At 36.3% G+C, this 19,255-nt stretch overlaps 1 protein-coding gene across 12 annotated transcripts in view; it reads left to right on the top strand.

The window, feature by feature from the left end:
* Positions 1-18,711, top strand: part of SLC4A7 (solute carrier family 4 member 7) — a 42,848-nt gene extending 24,137 nt beyond the window's left edge. For 6 of the 12 annotated variants that reach the window (XM_041411611.1, XM_041411615.1, XM_041411614.1 and 3 more), the window contains 11 exons: positions 2,201-2,306; positions 2,910-3,071; positions 4,004-4,117; positions 4,579-4,740; positions 4,984-5,235; positions 7,416-7,484; positions 7,922-8,095; positions 8,454-8,585; positions 9,368-9,459; positions 11,232-11,339; positions 14,281-18,711. In XM_041411611.1, coding sequence (XP_041267545.1) covers positions 2,201-2,306; positions 2,910-3,071; positions 4,004-4,117; positions 4,579-4,740; positions 4,984-5,235; positions 7,416-7,484; positions 7,922-8,095; positions 8,454-8,585; positions 9,368-9,459; positions 11,232-11,339; positions 14,281-14,362 — 1,453 coding nt within the window. In that variant the 3' untranslated portion in view covers positions 14,363-18,711. Of the gene's footprint in view, positions 1-2,200; positions 2,307-2,909; positions 3,072-4,003; positions 4,118-4,578; positions 4,741-4,983; positions 5,236-7,415; positions 7,485-7,921; positions 8,096-8,453; positions 8,586-9,367; positions 9,460-9,686; positions 9,739-11,231; positions 11,340-14,280 lie in introns of all 12 variants that reach the window. The other 6 variants (XM_041411613.1, XM_041411616.1, XM_041411612.1 and 3 more) reach the window with 3 other exon arrangements.
* Positions 18,712-19,255: the final 544 nt, after the last annotated feature.

Raw genomic sequence — 19,255 nt, 5'->3', positions numbered from 1 at the left:
TTGGGCATGAGAAACATCAAAACAATTCTATTCAGGATGCTGTGAAATTGAATTTTCTGTGTTAGCTATGGGTGGTTGGAAGGGATAAGGGACTGTGACAAAGCCTGCTTTAATATAGCTTTACTAAAGGTCAGAACAGGACTTCTGCCTTACTACATCTAGGAAGTATAGTTTCATGAAATAGGATGAGTTGGGTTACCAGCTCACACCTGCCAGATGAAGATACTGCTCACTGTTGCTCAGAGGAAACTGCTCATTTCTCATAGTTTAAATGAAATCATTTAAATGTTAGTGCTTCCCTCCTGTTGGAAATGTGTATCTTCCAAGTTCAGTTATACCTCTGTGGTCACAGTTTGGGTGAGGGACCCCCAACGAGGTCATGTCTGTGCATCTGGGGTGAGGGTCCCTGCTTGTTGCACTGGGGCAATCATTCCCTAGTTGGAGAGCAGAATACTCACTGTCCTGCTGGGCAGCTGCTCTGCCTGGCCAGGACAGTGATCATGTTTCACACAGGGTGACTTCTAGCAGGGTCAAAACAAGTTTGGACTATTGTGTTTCCTCTCCCAAGATCTCTGCTCACTTTTACAATCATTCCGTGCTTCTTCAGTACTTTCTACCAGGGGAAAGGGCAAACACCCTGTCAGACTGCTTCTTGTTTTCCATTCACACTTGACATTTACACTCACTTTCCTGTCTTAACAGCTTTAAGACCAGGCCACATTGCAAGGAGTGGGCTGTGGGAGGACACTCATTTCCTTATTTTTCCCTTCCTACTGGCTGCTCATCCTTCTGTTTCAGTGGCTCTGGGTCCTCACTGGACTTCTGTGTGGGCATGCTCAATCCACTGAGATGCAGAAACTGTCCTGTAGGTCTTTGGGCACTTGCCACCTGATTGTGTTTTGCCACAGGCAGGCCATGAGGGTGGAGATGGGAAGGCGGGATTTTAATTTGGTTTAGCTCTGTGGTTTTTGGGACATGCCACAGTGTTCAGCTTGGGTTTGTCCTGCATTTTTTTCTCTCACAAAGCTGTAGGAGATCCAGCTGTTCACAATTGCTTTCTTCCTCATTTCCCTTTCCTTTTCTCCCCACTCTGTAACCCCCAGTGGGGAAAAGCATGCAGAACAAGCATGTTCAGTTACTTGAGCCACAAGACAATCTCAGATACTCTTACATTTTCTCTGGGTGTGGGGTTTTTTTCTTTCTCTTTCTGGATTTCTGCTTATCTGCTTGGTGGCATACTTTATCTTCATTGCCTTTGTTGAGAAATTTGTCAAGTCTTCCTTCAGCGTGCTTGTTTATGTTGCTGCCTTGACCAACAACTAATTATGATTTGTCTCATCATGCTTATTGTTGCAATTCCTTTCTGTTCTGATGATTCTGTGTTGGCAACTGCTTCGTAGGAGCTACTGCTTTCCACTCCTTTCCCATTTCCTATTGCTGGTAGTTTAGAATTCAGTTAACAAAAGAAAATATGTTTACTTTGTATTTTATAAATTTACCAAACTCTGTGCTTTGCAAATCTAGGTTCTTTTTGCCCACGTGTATTTAATGTTTCTTCTTCCTTTACCTTCACACCACCAGGATGCAGATTTTCCCTTCCATGGTTCATTGGGGTTTTTTCAGTGTCTTTAGTGAATCTCATAGAAAAAAGAGAGTTATTTGTTGCTTACTACCTCTTTCTTCTCTTCTACATAAATGTTTACATGTTGAGCTTACCAGTTGGTGTACTTGAATAGCTTTATTTGAAAACATCCCTTTAAATCAATATTCAGTCCATTGTGTTTTGGGGTTTTTTTAATCTGATGTGTACTTCTCCCAACCTGTGTGACAGAAAGGATTCTGCAGTGCAAGTTTGCAAAAAGCTGCAATGGGGAGGGCCATTTTTACTTCTACAAAAATATTGCTAAAAAGTATGTATACCGTTCCTTTAAAACTGAGCATTTTAAGCATTTATATCTTCAGTTAGCTCACTATATACTCAAACATAGTATCTTACTTGAGGGTGACCTGATTCTTCATTTCCCCCACCCTCTCGATAATTCTGGGTCATGTGATAAAAGGAAAAGCTTTGTACTCTGCTTCTTCCATAATAGTTTGGGATAAACTCTGGTTTAAACTCTTCAGGATTTTTGAATTTACTTCAAATTGCTGCATTTTGTCACATAGAGCTTAAAAGCATGTAAACTTTTCTTCCCTTCAGATGTGTGTGTTCTGAGCCTGAGAAACCAAACAATGAAACATTGCGTGTGTGGAGGACTATGAATAAGTCTGGTGAAGATATAGCGTGGAATAATCTTACAGTTTCTGTGAGTATCTGGAAGCTATGTGAATGTATCTGGGTGTGTGTATGTGCATATGAATAAAAAAAATAAACACCTGCACGGTACCATTTTTATTAACATTTTTTTCATCTGATTTCTTTTTTTAACTGAACTTGGACTGTTTTCCTTAAAACTGTATTTTTGAACTCTCTTAATTTCTTCCCTAAGGCTTTACACAGTCAGTGTACAGGACTAGATGAGTGAGTCCAGAGAAGTAAATGCTAATATAAATGTCTGCTTGAGGTAGCCACCTTAATGTTCTTAGGCTCCACAGTAATCTTCCTGCAGGGCAGTCTTTCAATGCTTTCCAAACCAGAATAAAAGTAGTATGACTGTAAATAAGTTGTTTCTTCTTGGGCTTCTCCCAGCATTTTGGCATCTTGAAATAATTAGTGGTGGCTACTGTGGCTTTTCTGGAACAAACAGCACATGTCTGTCTTTTTCAGGATGAGATAGTGATGAAGCAAAGAGCCTCCTTTTTGGAATTATGAATTTTCTCAGATGTGTTTTATATAGAAGAGTTGGAAGCTTGGTTTAATGTACAGAATTAATGAAACATAGACATATGAAGAGTTTTTCTCTTTGCAGGAATGTTTAGAATATCATGGTGTGTTTCGTGGATCAGCTTGTGGCCATCACGGACCATATATTCCAGATGTTCTCTTCTGGTCTGTCATACTATTTTTTGCAACATTTTTCCTCTCCTCTTTCCTTAAGAAATTCAAGACCAAACGCTATTTCCCAACCAAGGTAATTCTGATTAGAGAGTAGACTATTGTTACCTTGTAATATAAACCATGGTATAATTTAATGGAGTTGAATTCTGTCTTGAGAGATTTCTTTTAAGATAGGAAAATAAGTTAAAACCCAAAATTCAGCTAGTAAGCGCAAAATATAGGACATTTGAGGAAAGAAATCATCTGCAGAAAATTCAGTGCTTGTTCTGTATTTTTGTAGAGTTACAACAAGATATTCTAAACTTTGAAATATCTAAGCAGTCCGTCTCCTCACATTAATCAGTATTGCCAGGTATCATTAGTAGAGACAATAATGCTGTTCCTCTCCTCACCTAGCCATACAAAACAATTAATTACTTTCTCCAAACTACTCATGTCTGTTGGGTTTTGAGTGGTTCCTCAGGGGATTACTATTTCTAATAGATGTTAATGTGATTATTCTTTTTAGACTGATTTATGTAACTTCTGCTAGGCAAAATGAAGTGCTTAGATCTGTTATAAACCTCAGCTCATCCTTGTAATGCTTTGCTAGTGTTTAATAAAGTTATCTTTGATAATATGAATGTATTGCAAATTCTCTGCATCCTATTGATTAAGACATGAAATGTATGAATATTACTGACCTAAGGTGCCAGCTGTGATGGCTGAGCTTCCTAATGAGATTGAGGGGTGAAGGAAGATGATGGAGTTGTTTAAAGTAATTTGCCTCTTGCAGAAGGCCACATTTAAATGAGTGAACAGCTGTACAGAATACTTGTCTTCTGCAGCTTCATACTATGCTGGCAGGCAGCTTAAATTTTAAAGTAACAAGAAGAAATAGATGATGTTCAGTGGTGTAGTATAATATAAAAAAAACCCTCACTTCTTGTAGGAGAGAAAATCATCTTACACATGCAAATTATAATGGTGAAAAAGCAAGACTTAACACAAGTCTTTTCTTTATAGGTGCGTTCCACCATCAGCGACTTTGCTGTATTTCTGACCATAGTAATCATGGTTTTGATTGACTATCTTGTAGGAGTACCTTCTCCTAAGCTTCACGTTCCAGAGAAGTTTGAAGTAAGAAACAAAACCTTTTGAAGAACATAACTTTTAAAATGATTGAAGTTTTATGAACAGTAGAACAGTCAAGTTGAAGAAAAACAGAAATGTCTTTTTTTTTATTACAATGTGGTTGATCAAGTATTTTCTGTTTTCTGTTTTGGATGTATGTCTCATTCTGTCAGATGAGACAGAAAAAAGTATGTTTTATATTATTACTGAAAGGGAAGCATTCTTTGTGTACATGTACAAAATGAAGGAATCAAATGGATTTGATTTAATTTTTCCTATGTAAATGTCATGTTCACCTCTAACAGCTAAATCAGTCTTTTGGTCAAAGGCACTGGAAAATGATCTAAACATATGCTATACTTCAGAGACTGATCTGTTGTTCATTGAAACTGTTTGTAATGATAAAATCTGCATTCTATTTTAGTCATTTAACTCTCATTGTTGATGGGTTGGTGTCTTTTTTTCAGCCCACCCGAAAAGACCGAGGATGGTTCATAGATCCTCTTGGAGGCAATCCTTGGTGGACACTCTTGATTGCTGCTCTTCCTGCTTTACTCTGTACCATTCTCATTTTCATGGATCAACAAATAACAGCCGTTATTATAAACAGGAAAGAACACAAACTGAAGGTAAAAGTACTTTTTTTGGAAGTCTAATGTTGTGTAAATCAGATTTACTTAAAATCCGATTCATTCTGCAAATTTGTGAAATCACCATCAGCTGCTAAATATAAATTGACTACTAAAGAACAAATATAATTTTGTGGATACTCACAAAGTATCTGACTGTTGTAGGTTATTCACCTGCTGAGTTAGAAATATGATCATATAAATAGAAAAGTTTTCAAGTTATTTGTTTGCTTAATTTTACAGAAAGGCTGTGGTTATCATCTTGATCTGCTCATGGTTGGTATTATGTTGGGAATATGTTCTGTCATGGGCTTACCGTGGTTTGTTGCTGCAACTGTCCTGTCTATAAGTCATGTTAACAGCCTGAAAGTTGAATCTGAATGCTCAGCACCAGGAGAACAACCAAAGTTTTTGGGAATCCGGGAGCAGCGAGTGACAGGATTGATGATTTTTGTGCTGATGGGGATGTCAGTGTCCATGACCTCTGTGTTAAAGGTAAAAGAGAGTTTTCCTAAAATATTTTCTTTGTGCTTTTGATTTTGTGATTTAACATTTCATAATGTGAGAAAGTTCTTTTATGTTAAGTAAGATGCCTGCCCTAATTCTCAAATTGCTTTTTTAGCAACAGATGTTAGTTGAATAGAAACAATGTCGAAGGATGCAAGAAAATGAAATCTGAGAAAGCTAGGAATGTAGTGAGTAGTGAAGAAAGCAACCTTTTCCTGTGTTACCTGATTTTCTTGCCAGCTCTTTTGTAGTTTCTTGAGTTCATGGTACCTAAAAACTGCAGTTTTATGTGAGTGCTTAAATTGAGAGAGAAAAGGAGTGTGATAAAGAAATTACTTGAGCAGAAGTAATATAGTGTAGCAGAAGGAGCAGAAACATTGCTTTAATGGGGAGAAATTACATTTTTCACTTCTTCAGCTTACTAAACTTCGTTTGATTTTTAGAGTGTCAAGATTATTTTATACATCATCACACTATAATGGTGATTTTTCAGGTTGTGTTGTAGCACAGATAAGCACTTTATCTCCTAATTTATATCCCTAGTGACCTTTCAATGACCCTGTTGGAAGAAAATTAGTTAATTCAGTTGGATTTTGCTCAGATTTACTTAATCTGTTCAGCTTTTACTTTGTTGTTTCAAATGCAGTAGTTAAAAGGAGAAATCAAAGAAGTATCTTTTTGTTGCCAGAAATGTAGATATTGCATAACTGCTGGTATTTCTAAAGAACTTTGTAAAAGTCTGTTTAAACAAAGACAGATCTCAAGTAATTTCATGATAAATGCAGCTTCTCAAATTTAGATAATGGGAAAGAATAATCCTGTAAACATGCAGCTATAGTTTAATAAGTAGTTATGTATTATAAATTTTAAATAGTTGAGCATTTGTATGTCTATTAAAGAATGAAAAGGTCTGTAAAGAATAAGGCCATAGCAGTTACTAAAAAAAGTATTCAGATTTGACAATCTCTCATGAAAAAGTTACCAAGAGCTCAGCTGTATAATGTGAATGATCAGAATCAAAAGCAGAAACACTGAAATAGATTTATTGTTGCTCAAAAGCAAAAACTAAAAGCAACTAAAACTGGTTGCTGAAGTGGTTTAAAGCCCGTATTCTAACTTTTTATTCTTAGAAACTAATACATTTTGGTTTGTGGGCTCAGGGTAATAGGAATGGAATTATTACTCTTTGCTCTTTAAGAAATGTTTTTCAGTGTGAATGACTGTTATTGTTCAAAAGAAGTAAGGAGAACAAAGCCTTGCATCTGTCAGTTGTGCTTTTGTTCCATGTGTGGATTTATACTGATTTCATGCAGTAGAAGCCACTATATCAAATTACAGACCTTACAGTGTAGGCACTAACCACACACACACACACACATGCAGTAATGAATCCCTAAGGCATAGTTTTATTTCACACTGCTTAAATAAAGGGTTTTGCTCAGTCTTGATAGCAGTAGTTTTTATTAAGATTTCGCGTTATATCTTGGCTGTCCTTTACTTGGAAGCTTAATGAATTCAGAAGCAAAGAAGGCTTCACTGCAGAGGTTTGATGCAAGTGCCACTGAAAGCAGTGGACAACGTTGTTATCTTAGTAAGCTTTAAATTATCTAAAAATATAAAATCACACTCTATAAAATTATATAAGTTGTCTATTAGATATTGCAATGTAAATTATTATAAATATTATCTTTAATAACCTTTAAATTTGTCTTCTTACTTGAGCAAAACTTAGCTCTGAATAATTAGCAGATTTTCATGGTGAGTTTTTGTATTGTCTGCTCCAGGTATGCAAGTGTCCAAAAGTAAAACTTAATGGGGCAATTTAATGAAGTTGTACAGAATAAAGTGGTCTTGATACAGTTCCTGTCAAATAGCAACGTAAAGCAGTATACTTAGCATGAACAGAAATGTTTCTTGCAACCTAAAAAATTGAGCGAATGAGCAGTCAAGGCAGAACTAATTTTTTATCCTGGTGATAGCCTTGTTAGTTCTAGACTTTTTTTACTGCTCAATGATACATATGTATTCTTTTAAATAAATGCCCTCAGATTTCACTTAAGTAAAATATAAAGTAAAAAATAACTTGGTCTGTGTCTTTCACTGATATGGACTGCTCTCTTATGTCATGTTGATTCCAGTTTTAACTGTGGGTGTTTTTTCCTCCCCAGTTTATTCCAATGCCAGTTTTGTATGGTGTCTTTCTTTACATGGGAGTATCTTCATTAAAAGGCATTCAGGTAAAGTCTGATTTTAACCAGCAGTTCGCTTTTGTTTAATACTGAATGAAGAGGAAATTGTAACATCCTGCATTGTGTGAGCCACAGTAAAGTTGTTCCATATTGTCTGAATAGCATGTAGGATAATTTCCTGAGTGTCATGTTCAGATATTTGTCCTTACAATCATATTGTCTTTACTTGTCAGTTCTTTTTTATTTATTCTTTCAGTATTGTAGCTAAGAAACAAATTTTCTGAAATATTCTGGAATTTTTGAGTATTAGTGAGTGGGGGGACAACTCCAAACAGACCCCAGTTCCACCCCCTTGAATGTTCACTGTCTTTCATTAGTATTTAATTTGAGATTATTTTACATTTCTGTAGTCTCCTAAAAACATTTATTTTCTTCTGGAGAGGCAAAAAATAATTAACTGAAGACTGATTTTATTTTCTATGCAGTTTTTTGACCGTATAAAACTGTTTGGAATGCCTGCCAAACACCAACCTGACTTGATTTATCTACGTTATGTGCCACTCTGGAAGGTCCATATCTTTACAGTTGTTCAGCTCACTTGTCTAGTTCTGTTGTGGGTGATCAAAGCCTCTGCAGCTGCTGTTGTTTTTCCTATGATGGTAAGCTTTCTGGTTTGCCAGTTAATAATTTTTTTACAAGACTACATGTATTATTCAGAGTCTCTTCAGAAGATGTTTGCTGCCTTTGAGAAAGAAGGGAGTGGGAAAGAAACAAAAAGCCCCTGTAGTACAAGCTGTTCACTTTTGAAACACAAAGACTTCTCATTTCCTGAAAACAAGCAATTCAGTTGTGAATAGCTATTGAAAGTGGAAATCATTTCACTTTGGGTAAGATGAAGCCTAGTACTAGAAAAAAGGGCTTCAGTTACAGATTCTGAGTGTACTGAAAGTGTGTGTGCATTTTTGTTCATTTGAATAGTTTAATATATAAAGTATTTTTGTCTGTGGTTCCCTTTAGGTTCTAGCATTAGTGTTCATTCGCAAGCTCATGGATTTGTGTTTCACCAAAAAAGAGCTTAGCTGGCTTGATGATCTTATGCCAGAAAGTAAAAAGAAGACAGAAGATGATGAAAAGATAAAAGAGAAAGAAGTAAGTGTGAAAACAATCAAACTGAGCATGTTGTAAATTTCTAGGAAATACATAATGCAACTTAAAAGAATTTTATGTGACCTGAACATATGACCATATATACCAGAAACACATTTTGAAATTCTTCACTTATGAAATGAAATGCTTTACTAGAGGAACAGTTGCTGGTGGTTAAGGAATTAAGTCTCTGTTTCAATTATGCTATTATGAACTATGATTTTTATTTGTGATCAAAATTTTAAAGCAAAGTGGAGAGAAGCTGTTGTTAGCACAAAAATGTTGTATTTTTTGGTCTTCCATCAGATTAGAAGGAAAGAAAATGGAGAGAAAGGTGAGGGAGAGGGAAGTGGTGGAGTAGGATTTCTTTATTCTGCTTAAATTAGTCACAAAAGTGTTCATAATATCAGGGGCATTTTGCTCATGTCTGTTTGTGGAGCTGTCATTTAGTGCAACTACTAGTTACCAATAATACAGTAATATAGCTTCTGCAACTTCTCCGTTAAAGTCCTGCCTTGCTGCACACCACGTAGATGAATTTCTTGGGAAGCTGGTAACACCCTCCTTCCCCAGTCTCCCTGCTTTAATAAAACACTTCTAAGAGGAAAGGTCATAAGTTCTGTCTCCTGCATTCAACTGCAGTACCTACACAGAAGTACCTTTTACCCCTATGGAATACCTGTCATATAACTTGAGTGACTTGAGATAATAACTGAATAGCTTGAGATGCTACTGTGGTTTCTCTATGTGAGTAATTTTACAAACTTCTTAATTGGAATGTACAGGAAGCAGAGAGAATGTTTTCAGACCATGACAGTGTACACCTTGCATATGGAGAAGCAAATCTGGAGTTTCCTGTAAAAAGCCTGAAATACAGGTATAAAATAATGTGCTTGTTTAAAAGTTCTTTTATCAGAGCCTGTAATTTGCTTCATATTAAGTTGGTTTTGTATGAGTTGAAATAACTTTTTCCCCCAAGCTGGTAACTTAGCCATGATTAGGAAATATGAAGATATATCTCATGGTGCTACATTAGTATTTTTATATAGCATTGTTCTTTAAAACTGCATCTTAATTATAAATTTACATGACCATCTTGCACAGATCAGATGACTCAATTTCGACCAGCTGTACTAAAGGTGAAGAAGCATCCTTGGTCAGTTTCAATGGAATATTTGTGTGCTACTGTGCATGAAATACTGAGCCTTAAGCAACTAATAGCATCAGTTGAGCCATGTGTTTGCCAGCCACTTGGGTTTTTCAGAAGAAATCTAAGTGTATAATTAGTTTTTTTACCTAAGTGAAGGCTAAAGTTCTAATTTCTGTGGTACAAAAACCTGTTTTACTTCAAAATGTTATTTTCTGAACATAAATGTAGTAATAGATTCTCTTCCAGAAAAGGAGGTACTGGAATTTCAGTCATGGAAATTCTTTTAGCTTTGGGTAGGCATTTTGTCGCAGTTGGTGTTTCCCTTACTGGGGTTGTATTTAGCTGAGTCATCAGGTGTTCTCAGCTCTTCCAACACAGCTTTAAGATCTGACAGATAAATAGCTTACAGGTTTTCTTTTCCTCTCTAATGCTAAGCATTCATAGATTAAAAGTTTGCCTTTCTATGGATCTAGGCTAGTACCAGGTATGCCCTGATGAGAGTTGGGAACAGACAGAAATTTGGATTAGACAGATATTTCTGCTGAGTGCTGTTGTCTATTCTGAGAGCGGGCTTAATCAGACTTGAGCAACTCAAATGAAAATGCTAAAGCTTTTAAAAAAAAAACATTTGAGTTGCTAGTTGCTCTCAAAGTAGAGCTGTGACTTCAACAACTCTGTGCATGTGTTTTATATGTTTTCTGCTGCCTTATATGTCTTGTGGGGACCCCTGAGGAAGAATGGCTTTGAAAGTTTTTTCTGCCATTTAAAAAACTTACAGATGACCACGGGTAGATTCTGAAGCTTAAATATGGAACAAAACAGAAAGCAGACTTGCAGGCAACACCTGAGTCTGCTGTACATGTGACTGTGTGGAGGACAAAAGTGGAAATAGGCTTTAAAAACTTTACATCTCTAATGGTAAACTTATCTTCTGCAGCACTTGGGAGGAGCGTGGTCTGGCAAAAGAAACTTGCAAAATATATGTAAACCTTATATGTAATAAGGCTTTTGAGAAAAAAAAAAAAAACAAACTAACAACTTACCTGTCAAGATAATTGGAATTTCTAGATTTTTAATAGTTTCAAATCTCACTTGAATTTTTGAAACTTTATCAACCCTCGCTCTTTTGCCCTTGATTATTTCCTAGAATCCACTTAATGTAACTGATCCATGAAAGCTTTAGCACAACAGTTTGATTCAAATAATTATTTCTGGGAATGTAATATAATTTTCTGAACTTAGGTATGGGTTACTTCTCAAGTATTCTCAATATCTTACTGGTATCTATGTGAAAAACTGTTTTGTGATGCTATGTAATTATGGTAGTGCTAGTGAGTTAAATTTTCACTTTTGTTGAAGTATACTTTTAAGAGATTAACTCAACTTGTGGCTGTGTAAATATTGAAAGAAGGCACAACTGATGCAAATGATGAGTGACAGTAAGTATGATGGTGTTGCAAGGAATTGAACACTAACCAGAAAGTATGTTTGTTCTTTAGCATTGATCCCTCAGTTGTAAACATATCAGATGAAATGGCCAAAACTGCACAGTGGAAGGCTCTTGCCATGAGTACTGAGAATGCCAAAGTAACCAGAGCTAACCTGAGGTAGCTATCATTACTCACACTTTTTCTAACTATTGTCTTGTTTTTAGCAGCTGTACTTGTATTTATTGAACTATATCTTAAAAAAATGTGGTTTATGCATCTGAGTTACTGACTTGTTACTTTAGAAGAATTTGATCTTAATTTTTCCTCTTTACTCTGAAGTTTATCAGTTTCTATAAGGAATTATTTTATTACTACTTTATTAATGTATTATTTTAAATAGTAATGTTAAAATTACTATTTATTTACTTAATACAAGTGTTTATTACTCTGATGAGCTTAGGGTTTCTAAATACTAGTATGTACATAAGCATGGGAGTGGTTTGATACTCAATAATACAAATTCCACTGAGAATACAAGGTAAGTCCAGCATTTTCATTGTTGCTTTGTACTGCCCTAGGATCTGTTTTTGTGGGCGAGTGTGTTGCTTGGATTGCTTTTCCTCAACTCATTTTTAATATCTGAAAATTAAACCTGTCTCAAATGCTGTCTTCACTGAATATGAAATATACTTGAATGAACTACATGGACAGATCATGGGCCCTCAGTGCTCTGAACATTCCCTGTAAGCTGACATGCATCTTCTATGCTGGCCAGTAGCCTTTCTTCTCTGTGACCTCCCCATCAAAGAACAAAGTCTGAGTGTGATGAATGATTCTGCTATTCTATACTAATTTCTTCTTCTAATGTCTAGCTGAATCTGTCTAGGGAAATAAGCCGAGACATGAGTATTTGTGCAGCTATTGCTTTGTAGTTTTTATGTAAGAAAGGGGAGAATGGGCATGTTTGCCTCAGAAAACTAAACCTCAGCAATCCTGTTGTCTGTTGTATGCATCTTCTATTGATTGATTCTTTTCAGCCAATTCTGTCAGAGGAAGACATATTTGAGAGATACAAAATTGTCAGGTCTGTTTCCAACAGAAATTAGGTAGTTACCTAGCACTTGTATACCATCCGTCTACTCACCACGTGCATTGCTCGAAACAAGGCATGGAAGTACAGTTTTGGCTAGACAGCAGGTCAACCAAGGGTAAAGGAGACAGAGAAAGAGCTGTGAGGTGTATTGTAAGAAGAAAAACTTAAGAGACTCATTAGTGCAAGCACCATTTCCATGAATGTCTAGGCTGTATCGTTTAAACATTTTTAAATGTTAAACACATATTGAATTAAAATATTTAAAAAACTTGAGTACCACATGAGCAAGACCATCAAGAAGACAAATTGAAGAGATAAGAGGGTATGTGTGTCAGTGTACCCTCCTTATTTAACAGGTTTTTTACTTCTTGCTAAATTCTTATAAGCAACCCATTACAGAATTTGTGGATGATTCTAGTGCATTATCTGATAGTCATTGGGCATATAAGACTTGAAGAGATACTGGCCTGTATTTCTTTTTCCAAAAGAATTAAAATGTTTAGATTTGGTTATCAGGCAGTTCTAATTTACTACAATTTCATCTCTCACTTTCCTGTTTCCTGAGTAGGTTAAGTTAGTATGGAATTTTATGCAATACTAGCAAATCAGGCTTCTGGTCAGTTTGCAGTGTTTTTTGTTGTGCTTATCATTGTATTCATTATTCCATCTATTCGTTATGTTTTGCTATAAGACATTTCCCTTTGATTCTATAACATACCCTGCTTGAGCTTAGTACAGTAAAAAATCCAGTTTGGTAGGGAACTTGCTAAAACTACAAATGGAAAATTAAGAACCACTTAATGCCAGAAACTAGGTTTTTAACAGGCAATCGGATTAATCTTGGAAATGTTGAAAGGTAGACTTCTTGAGCCTTAACTCAATTGGTTGCTGTTTTGAGGTATTTGCTATACTTTCTTTGCATCCTGTTGAGATTCAGACGTGTCACTACTGGTCATTCAAAAGTAATTTCCAGTAAATTACTAATTTCAGTTCTACTGAGGTTTTTCTGCATAACTGTCTTCATCTGGTGGTACAGACAGACATTTAGTGCTGTGGTAAAAATGGTTCTGTAGGCACTGCTATTTTCAGATTTATATTCAAATACTAATGCAGTTCGAAGGAGGCATATCTTTTATAATTCCAGATGATGTGTTGTGTGGCTTGTCATGATTTATTAAAAAATATACCTTTTTAAGAAGAAAAATTTTTTTTTTCTTTTTCTGAATTGATCCAGATTGCTTTTTCTTTTTTCCTCAACCGTCTATTGTACTTTACAGACTCTGGAGTCCCAGCACACTTGTATCTTCTAAGGAGACCCAGAATTTCTCCTTGCATGAATTTCTAACATATTTTTTTCCTTAAAGAGCAGCTCTACACATGTGTCATCTCTTTTGAAACTCATCCTCCCTCTTATGCTGTTCCACTTCATCTTCTACTGAATTCCAACTACCTTGGGACATTCCTTATTGTCCTTCAGTCAGGCACTGTTCAGTGTCTGTGTCCCTAAAAGCGTTCAGGTGCCACTTGTCTTTAGGGTCGTCTGCTTCACTTGAATGGACACTTACACAGGTTTCTTACTGTCCTCTCCTGTTGTTGAAAGTGTGATTTCCCCTTTTGAGCAGACTGAAATGTCCTCTCATTCTTGTGAACAGATGGTTTCCCCGCCCAAGAATAAAGACGTATTAGTAATTTGCTTGTTATGTATTTTGGAGTATTTTTTACCTAGACAGTTTTGCAGGCTGTGTTGGGGTTTTGTTTGTTTGTTTTTAAAGATGTTTTGCAAATCACTAAAAGCAGTGGAATTGGATATAGTATTTATGAATGAGATGTTGGTGTTTTCTCTTTTAAGTTTGTACTGTTCTTGTGAATATTATTTAACAATTACAAAATGTAGTAGAAATGCCTTATCATAAAAGCATTCTTATGTAAATACTTTCAGTGTTCATTTTGAATTATAAAACATTTGAAATTTAACCTTTCCTAAAGTGGGCCAGACTTTACATTTTCTTCTTTGTTTTCAAACAGCCCTGAAAAACCAGAAAGTGTGAAAATAGAAGTGGAAAAGTCACCTGTTGTGAGATATGTGGATGCTGAAACATCTTTATAGAATGGAACCAATGGGAATTGAGTGCATCTGTGTGTGTATATATATCACTGTAGGATATTATACCATGGAAGTGTGATTTCCAGTTTAAGGAGCAACATATATTTAATTTCTGCCATTGTTTTGGGCACTGTAGATATGCTTACATAATGCAAAGATTTTCCCAGCAAATAAGATGAGTGGTAATCACACTTCAGCTATTTATTTTATTGGAAATTTTATTTTCGTTTTTAAATAGGAAGACTGTAATGAATGCTTATTATTTTCCATAATCAATATGTGCATAAAAGTTACATCAGCTTTTCCTGATGATTACTGGTCCACATTGCTTAAAATTTTACAATACCTCTGTTTATAGTGTGCGCCACAGAAGTTTTGTTTTCCATGCAGGCAATTAGTGCTTGTTTTTGCAGGGTATACTTTTTTTGTGGTTTCATAGAACAAATGTTAATGTGCTGTTGACAAGAACTACTGTGTTTTATGTCTCCACTCCATGCTAGTGTTTTCTGGATTCTGTCCCTCCTGCTCTACAGGAGTGGCCTAGAACCCTAAGTCAGGTGGTTAGTTAAGCCTTAAACTGTACCTAAATACCCTGGTGTGCTGCTTTCTTTGGTTTTTTGAATTCTCCTAAGTTTTCATTATTGTCCAGTAGCAGTACAAGTGCAGTAATGGCAGTTACAGTCCCAAGTCAGTATTTGCCATTCTGGACACTCCATGTTTACACAATATAAATTGGATTGACAGGCAGCAATTGGTCTATAGGAAATTATAAGTACTTACCACGTCAGTACTCTCGAATTCTTTTCTTCCTGTGTTTGCTTACATTTTTTCCCATAGATTTTCAATGTCTGATTTACTCAGCTTTAAGATTTTGGAGTATTTCATATCTTCATCAACTATATTTCTTGGTTAATAATTTTTTTAATTTACTGTGTATTTGATGAAATTAGTTGTAGCTCAATTCTGGAATACGTTTATGATCAGTATTATTTTATGGATTACTAATTGCTTGTGGGATTTGTATGTACAGTTCTGATCCTCTCCATTGTAAAGGGCATATATGGTAGCACACCACACTTATTTTTAAACACATTATTTATTTTAATTAGTAAAAATTTTTATCATGTAAGATGAATTGAAAAAATAAATATTCATTTATTAAAGTAAACGGGATTTTTTGGGGACTCCACTGATAAAGATGCAGTCAGTGCATTTATTGTACTTACATTTTCAAGTTCTAGTGTTTAGCATTATAATATTTGAAATAATGAGAATTTTATATATAAATGAAAATCTTGATGACTTACCTGCGCAGTTTCCATTCTTGATATCTTTTTTGCCTTATGCCTTAGTTTTTTTTGGCTTTAATTTCCAACATTATCTCTTTACATTCTGAATTGCCACTAGCCCTTTCTGGATGCATTACAATGGCTTTAATTAGAATCTGTGCTCATTTAATACTAGAAGATGCTGTTTGCTTAATTCTGCTTTTGGCAGAGTTGGGAATTTTACCATGGACCAAGTGGTGAAATTCTCAACAATTGCAAAAAGGACTTGATTCTGGAGGAGGGCAGACTTTATGTGAAAATACCACTTGAGGTGGAATTTTGGTGCTCTTCAGCCAAGTGTCACCTGTAGAGAAGGTAATTGTATATTACAAAAATAAAGCAATCAGTGGCAATAAATAGCAACATTTAAAAATAGTATTTACGTTACATGGACTGTTACTGTTCCCTTTAAATGTAATGCAATTATTTAACATTTTTTTTTCTTTCCTTTTTTCATTTAACTGAATTCCTAGAAGACAGTTTAAAGAAAGGAAATTGTAGTGTACAGCAATATGAATAATGGTATCCAAACTGTTAAAACAGGCTCAGGTCAGGGGCAAAGCAAGAGAGGTCTGCATTACCAGTTTGAGCAATACTGTGTAATGACCTGCATTCTTAGATAGTAGTGTAGCTTGTGCCTTAGTTTGACTTCGTGCTCTTTCAGAAAGTAACCTGTAGTTTCCCTCTGATCAAACTGAGATAACATCGAAACTACAGCAGATGGTTTCTCAAAACTTTCTATGTTATTTAAAAAAACCCCAAACAACACCCATCTGCATGTCAGTAGTTGACAACTAAGTACCTCTTGCTCTGAATCCAGGAGGGAAGAGATATTTAGAGGATTTTATGTAGCATCATCCACAATACAGTACTTCTGTCCTCTCAGTAGTATTTTTCACTTCCTGTTCACACTCCTGCAATAGTTTCCAAAGACCCAAAAAATTACTAGAAGCCTCTTGGATGTCTAACTCTTTAATGCTGGAAATCAGGGTTCCATGGTGCTGCACACCTTGTATTTGGCTTCTCTTTCAGAAGGGTTAAGTTTTGGTCAATATTACAGGAAGTGGATGTATTTTGAGTAACATTGAAAGGAAACAAAACCAAAGCCCCACAAATCTAATCACAGTATTTATTTATTTGTGTAGATATTTTAATCAGTGCCAGAAATACCATGACTTGGCAAACCAGTTTACAGTGACCTTTAGTTCCAGTGTTCTTGGGCAATAGTTATACTTGCACTTTCTTCCCTTATGAACAGGAGAAGAGCTGGTATTAAGTGCATAAATCCCTGTTGCTGATGTATGGTTAAGTGATTCAGTGCTCATTTTACACCTTCTCTGCTTTAAAGTCACACATAGTATTAAAATAAGACAGCTAAGGATGTAGTTTATTGTATGTAGATGTATGTTTTGCCTTAATGGATGCAAAAGTGCAGTGACAATTGCTGTGCACTGATTTTTATTTTATTTTTTTCAAAGGGCTTAAGCCCTGTAAAAACTACACCAATGGATTTCCATTCCAATAGCTAGAAGAAAATAAACAACCCTGCACTTTTTATAGATGCCTTGGTTTCCTGGAATGGAGCTTAGTGCTACTGTGTACCTGGCTGCAGAGCCACCTCAGGAAGTCCCTCTTTTTTTTCGTTTTTCTTTTTTTCTAATTTATTTATAAATATTAATGTTTACATGAAATGTAGGTCTTAATTTTGACCACTCCATTTAAATTATCATCTAAAATGTATCACTTAAAATGCAGTTTTTTGTTTAAATTATATTCTAGAAAACTCATTCTTACCGTTTTCATATGTATTACAGTGACACATTTTTCATTCTGTTTACATATGCCCAAGATAACAACAATTTCCTCCTAGATGAACTTTGCAGCTATAACATAATATTTTGTACAATTGTTCCATGAAATGTTCCAAATTGCCAAGTTTGTCCTCATAAAACCTGTCAGGGTAGAACTTGATGCCCTAATGGCTTTGGGATCTTTTTCAACCAAGTATCTTGGCCATTTTTTCTCCATTTAATGCAAGTTCTCCTCTAAGTTATCATTTGCTTCACCTGCATCTCTGTCTTTATACGGTCACTTCCTAATTCGTGCCCTTTGCAAAGGCAGGTTCTACGGGCTGTAAAATATTTCTGTACCAAGAGCCTGCGCTGCTCTAAAGGGTTTGTCTGTACATAGGTTCTGTAAATCATAACGTGAATGGTTCATGGCTCTCGGTTCACAAATGGAATCTGTCAGGCGAGCACCACAGCGAGCTTAGTTGTCTTTTTGCTTGCTTATGATTAGTAATGTTTTAATTACTCATCTAGGACAAAATTATCAAGTACGGTAAATGTGGGAAATAGTTTGTTTATACCAACATTAATTTATTTTATGGCAAATTTTAAGACTATAGATGCACACAGCTTTGAGTCAGCATAAGTGTAGTGCTATAAATAAAGCAAATTGCTCAGTAAGTTTGTCAATTTTATTTTATAATGTTTTTAGTGAAAACTTCTAGGACTTTGTAGTTGGCATTGAACTTTGCCTAAAGACACTTTCATATTGAATTTAGTATCTGTTGACATTTATTTGGAATAATGAATGAGTTTGAAAATTGATACTTTTCTAAATGATTTTATTGGAAAGACACATAATTTCTAGTATTTTCCTTTCTATTGTTGCTGATGCTCCTGTGCAAAGGTGTCTTCCAGGTTCAGCTTTTGCAGCTGAACTGCTGTTTTGATTTTAATATTCTTTATTTGAAATGTGATTACATACTGTATGGTTCGAATTTTTTATGACTGCTTTTCTAATTACAGTGACGTTTTCTTACTTTATAAACAAATCCAAAGCAAATGAAAACATTATTCCAACTGTAGAATCAATATTCGGTTTATACAGAAAACACAACTCTCAGACTTGTTTTTAATGTGATTCAGCCTTTGTGTTGTTTTAATTACTGCTAGAATGAAATTATCTTTTGTAACGTTTCAGAAAGTTGGTAAAAGCAATAAACAATCTCCTGGACTCCATTCGGGCCGCTTCTGTTTTCATTGCCCGCCGGGCCCGGGGCTGCTGCGGGCGGCCCGGCCGGGGCTTCCCCGTGCCCATGGCAACGGCGCCGGGCGGAAGCAATGCCAGGGAACCCCGGCACTGCGCAGCACGGCGGCTCGCGATTGGCCGGCGGGCCAAGAAGAGGGGAGGCGATTGGCCGAGGGGTCCCGTCCCGGCGGAGCGAGCGTCGCCGTAGCCGGGTCGCGGAGCGGAGGCGAGCGGGGCGGGGGGGGCCGCTGAGGCACCGCGGGGAGCGGGAGAGAGGGACGGGAACACAGGGAAACGCAGGGCTGGGGACGGGAGGGTTCAGTCGAGGGCAGGGAAGGCGATGCGATGTCCCCATCCTCCTTCCGTTTAATGACGTGCTCCACAGCCCTGCTCCTTCAGCAGCTCTGAGCTCTCAGTAGGCACTGAACAATCTCGTGATTCCCAGAGGCTCTAAGGAGTGCCGGTATAATTCCCTATAAAGGTCTGCTCGGTGGTGAGAGTGGAGACGGTGAACTTCAAAGAGCTACGTGTT

This window comes from Onychostruthus taczanowskii, unplaced genomic scaffold (genome assembly GCF_017590055.1).
Source record: "Onychostruthus taczanowskii isolate IOZ18803 unplaced genomic scaffold, ASM1759005v1 scaffold36, whole genome shotgun sequence".
NCBI classification, from domain to species: Eukaryota; Metazoa; Chordata; class Aves; order Passeriformes; family Passeridae; genus Onychostruthus; species Onychostruthus taczanowskii.
The sequence above is the reverse complement of the archived record's forward strand: the minus strand, read 5'-3'. Positions and strand labels throughout refer to the sequence as shown.